The sequence below is a fragment of the Musa acuminata genome, chromosome BXJ3-4 (assembly GCF_036884655.1).
Source record: "Musa acuminata AAA Group cultivar baxijiao chromosome BXJ3-4, Cavendish_Baxijiao_AAA, whole genome shotgun sequence".
NCBI classification, from domain to species: Eukaryota; Viridiplantae; Streptophyta; class Magnoliopsida; order Zingiberales; family Musaceae; genus Musa; species Musa acuminata.
The window spans coordinates 6,216,435-6,228,881 of record NC_088352.1 but is presented as its reverse complement, the minus strand read 5'-3'; the positions used below and the strand labels follow the sequence as shown (position 1 = coordinate 6,228,881).

At 39.7% G+C, this 12,447-nt stretch overlaps 2 protein-coding genes across 2 annotated transcripts; both read left to right on the top strand.

Moving 5' to 3' along the window:
* Positions 1–505: 505 nt before the first annotated feature.
* Positions 506–1,993, top strand: LOC103981606 (E3 ubiquitin-protein ligase ATL42-like). The gene has a single exon (XM_009398355.3). The coding sequence runs from the start codon at positions 517–519 to the stop codon at positions 1,792–1,794; it is 1,278 nt and encodes a 425-aa protein (XP_009396630.2). The 5' UTR covers positions 506–516; the 3' UTR covers positions 1,795–1,993.
* A 1,311-nt stretch (positions 1,994–3,304) lies between these two features.
* On the top strand, positions 3,305–12,447 carry LOC135636989 (aspartate aminotransferase, cytoplasmic-like). The gene is made up of 12 exons (XM_065149262.1): positions 3,305–3,462; positions 3,774–3,845; positions 3,922–3,983; positions 4,497–4,580; positions 8,811–8,910; positions 8,994–9,114; positions 9,254–9,417; positions 9,728–9,865; positions 10,967–11,088; positions 11,275–11,369; positions 11,720–11,840; positions 12,130–12,447. The coding sequence occupies exons 1-12, from the start codon at positions 3,361–3,363 to the stop codon at positions 12,212–12,214; spliced, it is 1,266 nt and encodes a 421-aa protein (XP_065005334.1). The 5' UTR covers positions 3,305–3,360; the 3' UTR covers positions 12,215–12,447.

The window sequence follows — 12,447 nt, the reverse complement described above, 5'->3', positions numbered from 1 at the left end:
GTTCAACATAGTGTAATTAAATTCGAGTCAGCTCACGGAGAGAATCTTTTGTTTTCTTAGGGTTTTTGTATCCCAAGCATTTCCTCGAAACCACACCAAAGATTCAAAGTCAAAGCCTCTATCAGCCACCCTCCTTCCATATTCTAGTCGGGACATTTAGCAGCAGCATTATGCTTTCATCTCTGCAGTACACCATATAATAATGTCCATTTCTCATGCTTTCACATCAGCATTCTTCTCTCCTCTCCGTTGGATTTCTGTCAGCCACGACGTTGTTGACTCCCGATTGCTTCAATCTTCGTTTACTGGCAATCTTAATCTGATACGTCGAGCAAGTTTCACCCATGGTTCTTTATTTCTACACACGAGAGAAGCAGTGCGGATGCAATGAGCTTAGAACCAAAGACAACTAAGAACACAGCATATGATCTCATTCCCAGCACGACAGAGCCGTATATAAATTGAGAGGCACATCGTTTGGTACAAAGCTATGAATGTGCTCGGAATTCCATTGTTATGCCTTCTCTCGATAACACTCCGTTTTCTCTTCGTTTCGTCTTCTTCTTGGTGTTGTTGGTCCCCGCCACCGTCGCCAGCGCACAGCACGCCGATGCGGAGTACTTGCCGTCGGAGACCGCGAAGGTCTCGTTCGGCCCGAGCGTGGCAATCGCGATCGGCGTCTTCGCTACCATGTTATCGCTCACCGTCCTCCTGCTCGTGTACGTGAAGTGCCGTTGGTCGATGCCCTCGGAAAGCATCATCCCTGCACCCACCCGCCAAACCCGGCATCAGTTGTCAGGCATCGACAGGACCGTCGTTGAGTCGATCCCCTTCTTCCGCTTCGCGTCGCTCCGCGGCGTCCGCGACGGCCTCGAATGCGCCGTCTGCATATCCAAATTCGACGGCGATGAGGTCCTCCGCCTGCTGCCTAAGTGCAAGCACGCGTTCCACATCGACTGTGTCGATCGCTGGCTCGAGGGCCACTCCAGCTGCCCGCTGTGCCGGTGCAAGGTCACCGCCGTGGACGTCGCCCGGTTCGCGAACTCCACCAGCTCCAGGTTCTTGTTTGCCTCCGGTCAGCACGAGACCAGCGGACGTGAACTCGAGCTGTTCGTCGAGCGCGAGCGCGAGCGCAACCATGACGCCGAACACCGCGGGTCATCAAGATTCGGGATCGGAAGTAGCTTCCGGAACATGGACAGGAGCACGAAGGAGAAGGAAAAGCTGCCAATTCTAGAAGAAGCGACTGGTGGAGATCAATTCTTACACAAGTTCAAGCACAGGATTGTGGTCTCCGACAACGTGTTCAAAGGCCGGTGGAGCGCCCTGAACTCATCGGATTTAGCGTCATTGACCTCCGATCTGCTAAGCATTACGTTGAACGAACGGTTTGCGCTTCTCGGTCTGAACGAGCAGACAACTGGAGAAGAGAAGATCTTCGTCGATGGTAAGGAGACGACGGACGAGAAGAGTCTGCTTGAAGCCAAAGCAAACCAGATCGGTGCACTTTCGTCAGCTGCGAATCCAAACATTCCCTCACCCTCGAATGCCAACGAGAATTTGATCAGCCCTGCATCGAGAGCTTCGATTTCCTCGGCAAACAGATCGATGTCTGATATCACAAACCTGTCTAGATCAAGACAAGAACGAGATCCAGGTAACAGCACGTCGAGCAGAGACGAAGATGAGAAGCTGAGGCGGCTTTGGCTGCCCATTGCGAGGCGGACGGTGCAGTGCTTCGCTGGAAGAAGCGATCGCAGACTCAGTACAGCAACGGAGATTTCAAATGTTTGACTCAGAATCTTTATTCACAAATGTTGATCTACAAATGGTTTCCACCAAAGATTAATGGAAGTCACACACAGCCTGTTGTCCTGCACAAGCAGCGTAGATTCCCAAATTTGAAGTCAAAAGGTAGGCGTGATCTGCGTATATGATGTAACCAAAATGTAAAAGGAGGGCAGATCACTATGATTTGGCTCGGTTCATAAGAATCGATTTTATTGGATCGAATTGAATTGAAATCAGATTAGATCAAAACGTTGATGCTTTTGGTTGATAAGCGTTAATGTCTTGACAGTGGGTCGTTCGATTAACTGAACCAAATGGGCTTAGTAGTTTGCCGGTTTAGAACGAACCCAAATCGGGTTTGGGGGTGATTCCCGTTCCAACTATATAGAATCAATCAAATTATAAAAAAATATATTAAATTAAAAATTATGCACTGATCGAAATTTTATCTTATAGTTGTATGAACAAACTTCCACTCTTCAAATGGAACTTTGACCAAAATTCTGAAATAAAATTATGACTTTTTTGTTGCTTTAAATTATTTTTATTAAATTTTAAAAAAAATAAAAAATAGAACCAGAATCGAAATTATCGAAATCGGATGCGGAACCACTCGAATCAAAGTGATTAGCCGCAGCAGGAATTCCTGGAAGACTCTCAGCACCCTCAATGAAACCGACAAGACAATTCATTACATTAACAATACGCGGCAAATGAGCATGCGATCAACGTCATCGGTGCGACGCACGGATATGTGCGTACGCAAGTAGTTCGTAGGTGTGGGGAAACGGACATGTCGCGTCCACCCAAATGACATTTGGGCGTGCGCCACGAAATCTAATTAGGCCAAACAGTTATACGAACATGGACCACATTCACATTTATTTCGACGCGCGGATTGCAACGGATGGAACCGAGTCTCTAGCACACAGTTAACCAAGTGTCTTACTTCTTTCGTAAAGAACATAATAAACTGGTCACAATAAGTTAATAGCTGACGCTTAAAGCACTAAAACCGTGGTCCAATGGTACCCCACACCATCTTTGCTCCGTGGGAAGCCATAAATGTACTAACCTACCCATTAATACCGTCACGCACGATTGACCTGCCTTGTGATTGGAGATCAGCGGAATGAACCAACAGTGGGCCTTATACTGGGGCCCGCCAGTCTCCAATGATAATGAAGGTAAGTGTAGAATCGCTACACAACGCACCAAGCCTCGGGTCGCGGCGTCTCACGTTCCCGCAACACCCAGTCCAACTCCCGCTCTTCGAATTCGCCCAGGGTTTCTTCCTCTCGCCCCAGCTTGGCTGACGTGACCGTTAAGAAACACTCTCAGCTAGACGTGTCTCCTTCAGAAGGCTGAAGTGTGTTCATCTGTCCTACCACTCGCGCACTCAGCTCTAGAAACCCGCGGGCGCCGCTCACTGGAACGCACGACGCTCGGAGCGGCGCACGATAAGGCCAGAAAGGGGATGGAGGGTGCTAACATGCCCCCGCGTCGGATGTTTAACTACCCTCGCGAGGCACCCGTCCATCAACTCCTCGCATTCTTCGTCTCTTTCCCATGGCATCCCAGAACCCAATCGCCCCCTCGCCAGCCGCCGGGATTTATGGCGGATCCGTTTTTGCCAACGTCGTCCAGGCACCGGAGGACCCGATCCTTGGCGTAATTCCTTCTCCTGCTCGTTCCTCAACCTTGATCGGAATATTTTGATAGCTTTGGGATCGGAATGTTACGGAACGGTTTCCTTCGTATGATCTGGCTTTCTTGGATCAGAAGTAGCAGTTTCGCGAGTCGTGATCGGTTTTACCTGTTCTGTGAGCTTGAGAATGATTCTTCCGTATCTTGTATGTACAGATGGTGTTCGCTGTAGGGGTTTTATGATATATTTTGAAGTTTTTGGGTTCTCAGACGATTTTTGGTAATGGATCAATGATTGATGCTTTTGGTGTTAAACTTTGGGAATGAATCATTAGGTCACGGTTGCATATAACAAGGATCCAAGTCCAGTTAAGGTGAACCTGGGAGTTGGAGCCTATCGAACTGAGGTATAATGAATGACACTATCTGATATCTCTTGGTCATCGTTGTTGCAACTCCTATACCTGTTTTCTTTTCTGATAGGAAGGAAAGCCGCTTGTGCTGAATGTGGTGAGGCGAGCAGAGCAGCTGCTAGTCAACGATCCGTATGATCATTAAACTCATCTTTAGCTTAATTTTTGGATCATAAATCACTTGAAAGTTGAAGATGTCGAATGCATGTGTCATTTAGAGTAGCCGGGTGCATGGTAGAATTAGCATGGTTGCAGAGAAAAAATAATACATAGTAGACCAAATGGAAATTTGTAAAACTTACTGGTTTAGCTTTTGTTTAGGTGTTCCCTTGTTGATGCTTTTATTGTTTTCTGAAGAAACATATCCTTATTATTACTTGCTACTGAAACGGTCAGTGATATTTTTCACTACAATAACATAACAATATATTACATTTTCTATGTCTATAAATTTGTAAAATTGAAAAGATAGTTCTCTACTAAAAAAAATTCCCATTGTCAATTATAAAAAATGTTAAACACACAGAATTTCTTGTTTATTAGTCTTTCTTTTATATATTTTTTGTCATTTCAAAAGAGACGATACACATGAGAATTGCTAATGATGCAGTATATCTACGTACTTTTCTACATGATATGTATTAGATCTCAAGTGAAGGAGTACCTCCCCATTACTGGGTTGGCAGATTTCAACAAACTAAGCGCTAAATTGATCTTTGGAGCTGACAGGTGCGTAGTTCTTAGTAGTTTTTAATCATGATTGTAACATTATTGTGGTGATCATCACTTGTTTAAATGTGATTATATTTTGTTTCATGGTTGATGATTTGGATGCTCTGGTTCTCAGTGCAAAACATAAAAACTGTTATCATGATACTGTTATGCGAAAAAATTTTAATGCAAAAATATGAAATCAATTAACAATAGATTAAATTTAGGATGCATATCTCTCGATTTCATTTAGAATGTCTTTCTTTTGATTTGCAAACGCATCGTCCTTCGATTCGAAGGAAGATGCATGGAGAACTGGACTCGTCTTCTTTTCTTTTCCTATCCTTCATAGGATCATTATAAGCAATGGAATAGAGACTAAGGAGAGATAGAGAGTAGATATGTAATCTTTTCTATTTATTTATAGTCCATAGGAGACCTTATTTGTTTATACAGAGGTTCAAGGCAAGCAATTTGGAGTCCCTCTAATCAAGGTCATCCCCTGTGAAGATTCTCATCATAATTGATTTTTTTTTTCTATTGCTTGATAATTGTAATCAGACTCTAATCAAATTTGTAATATATTTTATTCAATTAAATAGGGCTACATAATCTAATATTCTATCACTTGACCCATTAATTAGTAAGATAAAACAGAATTCAATATCATAATAAATAAAATAAAAAATAATTTAAAAATAATTTATAATTAGATTTTAAAATTTTTTAAAAATATTTTATACCTAGTCACAAATTTTATAAAATAGGCCAATAAGTTCAATAAATATAATAATATTATATTAAGTTTGTTTATTAATATGAGTCATTACAATTGTATGTCATAAATGTCATACTTTCTTTTATGTACCACGACACTATTAGTTTTTTTTAATATAGTCCATAATGACTTGTGTAATTTATCTTGTCAATACAATCCTATTATCATATTTAACGATGTAGTCCATAATGATCCATGTAATATATCTTGTTAAGATAATTTTGTTATCACATTCAATGATAATATGTATATACATAAATGTAAACATGATAGTGGAAAGAAATAACTTTAATTACATAAGCAAAAATATTAATTTTGATGTCTATGAGCCCAATCATAAGAATATATTCTTTAAATACCTTAGGTTGTAAGACTTTAGTAAATAGATTAGTAATCAATATAGTGGAACTCAAGCTCTCAATTAACATTAATTATTTTTGGATTCTTTCTCTAACTATCAAGTATTTTATACAATAATGCATAAAATTATTTACTTGTGATTCTTAGAAAAAATTTCTATTGTCAAAATTAAGCTAGAGATCATATTCTTAGAGAATTTTGACTAAATTAGGTCTAAATTTGGTTGCGATCAAAATCCAGTCAAGTTATAGTCAAAATCAAATCCGGTCATAAATTGAGATTGATCGAGGTTAAAATTGAACTTCCCCAAATTAAGTCAATATCGGGGTTGATCGAGTCAAAATCCATAGGATTGATTTGAGGTCAAAATTAAATTTTATCTAAGTTAAAATTAAGGTTGGGTCAAAATTATATTTAGGGTAAGATTTGGTCAAAATTGATTTTGACCACACTCTCTTAGCATCCTCGTTCAATTTTGACCACACTCTCTTAGCATCCTTGTTCCTTGTGGTTGGTTCTTCCCCGCGACATGGATTGCGGCATCCTCACTGCCTTTGCCAGCAATGATGCGCCATTGATTGTGCTTCGCTGTGCGTCCTTGTCCATCGTACATCGAACCATCCAAATTGTTGTCGTTCGTCGCTGAACAAGAATCTGTCATTTGCTTTACATCGCAGTGCCTCGCTAGTCACCTTTGGTGTCGTCGTTGGGAGCAATACCTAAATCACCACTGCCCAAGAAGACCTTCGAGGTCACCTGAGGCGCTACAACATCTATCACTTGTGCCTAACCAGCATCGTGCACAACCATCTTATCGTGGGTTCTTTGTAGTGCAATCGTTGTGTGACCTCGGTCTTTCGGCCAAAGGCTGTGCTACTGTCCACTAGTAGCACCTAGGCCATTGTCATGCGCCTCATGGCCTTCGATTGTGCACCTTATCCGCAATGCTCGGATTTGTCTCTGATTGCTATCAAGTCGGTGTTGATGATCACCATCATGATGCATTGTCTGCGACAACACTTTTGTATTGTGACTCCTCTTATCTTGTCACGACATCCAATGGCCTCAGACAACGCTTCAATCGCCAAATCCCATCATTGTGATGACACCCAACAGCAATCGTTCTGGTCATAACGTGCCACGACCTGGTGTGACCGTCGCCCTCAACAGCGTTGTTGCACCACCACCGATACCCAGGTCTCCGTTAACACTTTGCGGTGTAAACCTGTGACAGTCATGAGACTCATCATAGCGCCCGATGTCGCGATGCCACCATCACCCTCGGCCATCGGTAGAACCAGTGTACATCAGCGCTAGCAGCTGGAGTCCCATTGCCACGACTCCCTACAACATCGTAGACAGTTGTCCGCTACCCGTAACAAGGTCAATGAGAAAGCAGGCCGTTGTCTTATGTTGTATAGTCGCGTACAGCAAGCTGTCTGGCGATACAGGTGATCGTAGACCGATGGCCACCTATCATTAACACTCAACATCGTTGCCCTCCTATGCCACTGCACGTAGCGTTGTTGTGGCTTATGCAGTTGTAGCATGCAACGTTGTCGCCTACAAAGTTGTGGCTTGCGATAAGAGCCAATGACCAAGGCAGGTCGTTGACCTTCATGGCATCGTTGACAACAACATACTAACGGTGTAGCTCATCGATCAAGATCAGGCAACAACCTTCCGTCCATAATTCCACTCCCGTGGGCGAGAAACCTTCATTGCCTACAAGCAGGAAACTACGAGATAATCAAAATAGATCGGATCATCCTCCACAAGCAAAGGGCGAAAACACAAAATAGAACTAATACAAAATCAGGTTTAATGCTTTTATAATCTAGGGTATTTAATTTTTAAATAGACTCTTATACCAATTGTAATCATAAAAACTGCATGCTACTATTATATGGAAAAACTTTAATATCAGAATTTGAAATTAAATAATAATATATTAAATTTAGGATGCATACCTCTCAATGCCATTCAAAATACCTTTCTTCTGATGTGCCAATGCACTGCCATCCGATCTGAAGGAAGCAATTTGTAAGGAGAACTAGATTCATCTTTTTCTCTTTTTCTATCATTCATAGGACCAATATAAGTGATGGAATAGGGGCTAAGGAGAGATGAGCGTATATCTATAATCTCTTGTATTTATATATAGTTCCTAGAAGGTTCTGTTGATCTATAAGCAAGAGCAGAGAGTCTAGGATAAGAAATTAGGAAAGTCCCTCTCATCAAAGTCATCCTCAATAAGGAATCTTATTATAATTGGACTTCCTTTCTATTGGTTGACAACCCTAATCAAAATTCAGTCAGAACTGTAATATACCTTATCCAATTAAATAGGACAACATAATCTAACACTCAGAAAATTATCTTGTATATTTTTAAAATGTCTCGTTATAACTTGCACATAGAAGCTCTATTCGATTGTTGTTTTACATGGAATAATGGTTCACCTTGGATTTTGCAAAATAAACCTTTAGGGGCAAGGCTGAAAGTGTTTTGACTTAATTTTCAAATTGCTTTATTTTGTATTAGTGCTAGTGGGAAAATTGTGCAGACTTGATATGCCAAGAAGAATGGTTTTTTTAGAAATGTTGCATCTGCTCCATGTGCTAGTTAGCCTTTTGTCCTTTATCATCATATTAATACAGTGACATGTTTCAGAGTTCTGAGATTTTAAACCAAATGGCTGATAAGAAGAATGGATATCAACACTGATAAGCTTGTCTTGTTGATACAATAAAATTCATGAAACAAAGCAGATGGTTAAGAGAAAAGAAAAAGAGCTTTTCAAATGTATCTGTTATGGACATATAATATACCTTGACATTATTAGGCCTTTTAGCAAATATGTAGTTGCAAATGAAGAAGAATGATCACAGTAAGTTAGGAAGCATTTTTTATTATCATTGAACAGGGACTTGCTTTTCACACTATAATGTTTCAGAGAGGTATAAGAGTTGACAGAACGTAACAAAAGAAGAAACTTCTGGTCAATTATTTTTGTCATTGATCATCAAAAATCTAGTGAATGATGATTAGTTTTGCTAATTTTGTTTTCTTCTTCAGTGAGCGATGACATGTTTCTCTCTTTCCAACAGTCCTGCTATTCAGGAAATTAGGGTGGCTACTGTGCAATGCTTGTCGGGCACGGGCTCATTAAGGGTTGGAGGCGAGTTTCTGGCAAGGCATTACCATGAAGTATGGTGTCATCTCTTAGTTCTTATTTCATATTATGGCAGTTTAAGCAAGTAGTTTTGAGATTCAGATTGCTACTTGTCCAGCGTACAATTTACATTCCACAGCCAACATGGGGAAACCATCCAAAAGTATTTACATTAGCAGGTCTATCAGTGAAGACTTACCGCTACTATGATCCGACAACACGAGGGCTAAACTTTGAAGGTATGAAACATACCCTTTTCTGCCTTAGAATCCAGTTATACTTATTTTTTATTTTATTTATTTATTTATATTGACCATTATAACCATTCTGTTTTTAAATTAATATTCCTGGTGATCGGGAAAAACCTGGTGATAACAGGTCTGCTAGCAGATTTAAGTGCCGCTCCTCCTGGAGCAATAGTGCTTCTACATGCATGTGCACATAATCCTACTGGTGTGGATCCAACTCTCGATCAATGGGAGCAGATCAGGCTGCTGATGAGATCAAAAGGCTTGCTACCTTTCTTTGACAGTGCTTATCAGGTAACCATCTGGAAGAACCTGTTCTTTGGTTACCAGCTATACGGTGGACATGCAGGGTAAATGATTCTTCTGGTGCTTTGTTTTCGCAGCAGTCTATGCTAGTGATGGTATAAAATGTGACCATAATGCTTGTAGCAAACTTGTGTACACACATCCTATTTTTTTAATCTACCTAAATATACACAAAGAAACTCCATGTGGTTTTAGGTATTACTTATCATAAATAGTTCTTCGCTAAGCATTTTGCTTCCATGGACCCATAGCGTGTATCTTTATATATTTGAGTTTATTTTGCATCATCTCATTGTAGGGGTTTGCAAGCGGAAATCTGGATGCTGATGCACAATCTGTCAGGATGTTTGTTGCTGATGGTGGTGAATGCCTCACAGCTCAAAGCTATGCGAAGAACATGGGTTTATACGGGGAGCGTGTTGGTGCACTAAGTATTGTAAGAGGCTTCCATTACGTTTAAAACTTCTTAGATGCTTTTCTTGGTTAGATTTTAAGTGATCTACCTTGCAGTCGTTTTGATGATTATATGATTATTTTGATTCCTTCATTATAACTGTTCTTTTTTCTGTTAAGGTATGGTTGATGAAATCAACACTTTCACATGTATCACTTTCCTCTGAGGTGTCACTTTCATAGTGTTAGGTACTCTATTACCATTTCAGACTGAACACTAAACTGACTTGTAAGATGATAATATTTGGTTTTACCACTTTAATTGTTTTTTATTACTCACATGACCAGTTGGCTAGAGGAACTGATCTCCTCATTGCATGAAGTTCTCTAACTTTTGGTTTTCACCCTAAACATCTCTGTTTATGTCATGTGCAGTTGTTTGTTTATAATGAGCAATCAGCCTGTAGTCGATTTTTGTATAACTTTCTGTTAACGACAATCAGTGTTCTTTAAGAGAAGCTAGTACTTTGTAGTTGGTTGCACCCATCAATCTCTGGTTTCCTATGATCCAACCATACAGTAAATAAATTACTGGATGAACCACAATAGTGTGTTTCCAAGTGATAGAATGAGCCTACTTCTCATTTTTATCAAAGATCTCTCAAGTCTCATCACAAAATGTTAAATATACAATGCAAGGTTTGAGGAGTGATTTCAACAACTTGCATTTGGAGTTCAATTTTCTTTAGTCCGAGTCCTAACAATTAGGAGAGTTCGTCCTTTTAGCCACTATATTAAATTTGAATATGCTTACATGCCACATAATTTTCTTATGGTTCGCTTTTTACAACAGATCACACAGCCATGATGCACTAGATACCAGTCTTAAGATGTTTTAATGGTTATTGTAATTAGTTTGATACTTTGAGATAGATTCTTGGTATTTCTGTTTGGTCATAGATTGCTTTGTTGCTAAATTGGCATTCTAGCTAATTATCCAAAACCACTTTTAAGTCAATTTAGTAGTAGTTTGCAGCTACCTCATCTGTAATTAATGACAACTGCATCAATGTTCTTGACTTAATAGTTTTTGGTTTCTGCTCTTTCTTAGATTTTACCTTTGATTTCCACTTCAAATTTATAGGTCTGCAAATCTGCTGATGTTGCAACCACGGTTGAAAGCCAGCTGAAGCTTGTCATTAGGCCCATGTACTCTAATCCTCCTATTCATGGTGCTTCCATTGTGGCTACAATTCTAAAAGACAGGTATTTCATTATTCTAGTCTGCTAAAATCATTCTCTTAATCATATTGGTCATTAAACTTTAGATGGAGATTTATGAAAACTTCTATGGTCATTGTTTTATTACAATGTTCATCATATTTGTAATCCTCTTTCTTTTTCAAGTTCATCATATTTGTTATCATGTTTTCACCCGATCCTGCATTTTAGAGAGTTGTACCATGAATGGACTATTGAGTTGAAAGCCATGGCGGATCGAATAATCAACATGCGTCAGCAGCTTTTCGATGCATTACGTGCTAGAGGTATGTGAATTCTCCAACTGTCATCTCAGAGTAGTTTTTCTTTCAATGTTCAGTCTCATGCATAATTTTTCTTATTTATAGCATATGCTAAGTGACTACTACCTTAAATGTTTCACATCTATTACATTGTTACACATCCAATGTGGAGATCAAACAAGAGCTTATTAGGTTACATTCATTGTGAACCAATAAATCGATCTGCATTGGCTATGTTTTTCTCTTATATCACTGTATGAAATGTGCAACATGTATGGTCTATTTAGAGAAGTTGTATTTACAGTTTTGAGCTACACAAGTGGAAATTGTGGTCACTATCAATGAACTGAGAAGCTTCTTTTCGGGACATACAGGGACGCCTGGTGACTGGAGTCACATTATCAAGCAGATTGGAATGTTTACTTTCACAGGGCTTAATACCGAGCAAGTGACCTTCATGACCAAAGAGTATCATATTTACATGACCTCTGATGGGTAACCTTCCTTGTCTCTCTTGCCTTTAGGGTTCCCCTGATGTAGTTCAAGCTTTCATATTATCTATCTCGAGTATAAATCGTCTTTTCTCTTTTCAAGTTTTTGTTATTTTGCATCTTTTGAGTATTCTGCTGACATCTTTCTCGTACTGTTTAGTTCCATTAGTCTATTTCCGATAATTATAATTTGCATTTTGTAGTGTGATAAACAATTAACTTGATACTTTGTCTCCTTGGTAATACACTAGTTTTGTCTAGAGGTTTTTCTGATAAGCAAACGTTGGTTGCAGGAGGATCAGCATGGCCGGTTTGAGCTCGAAAACAGTTCCTCATCTTGTTGATGCCATTCATGCTGCAGTTACTCGCATGAAGTGACAAATGAAGATCTTGATCCAGATTCCACTGTTGTCACAGCACCTTTTGGAACAGTTAGTCTGTTAGGTTCATCAATTTTGCCATCTTCTGTTTCTATTTCTGCAATGACAAGTCCAATAAGATGTGGACAAAAATCCTTCCATAACTATGCCTTTGCTAGACATAGTTGTATGGATTCTAACATTAAACTCATATGATATTTATGCAGTATTATCTATGATTTCCATTGTTCA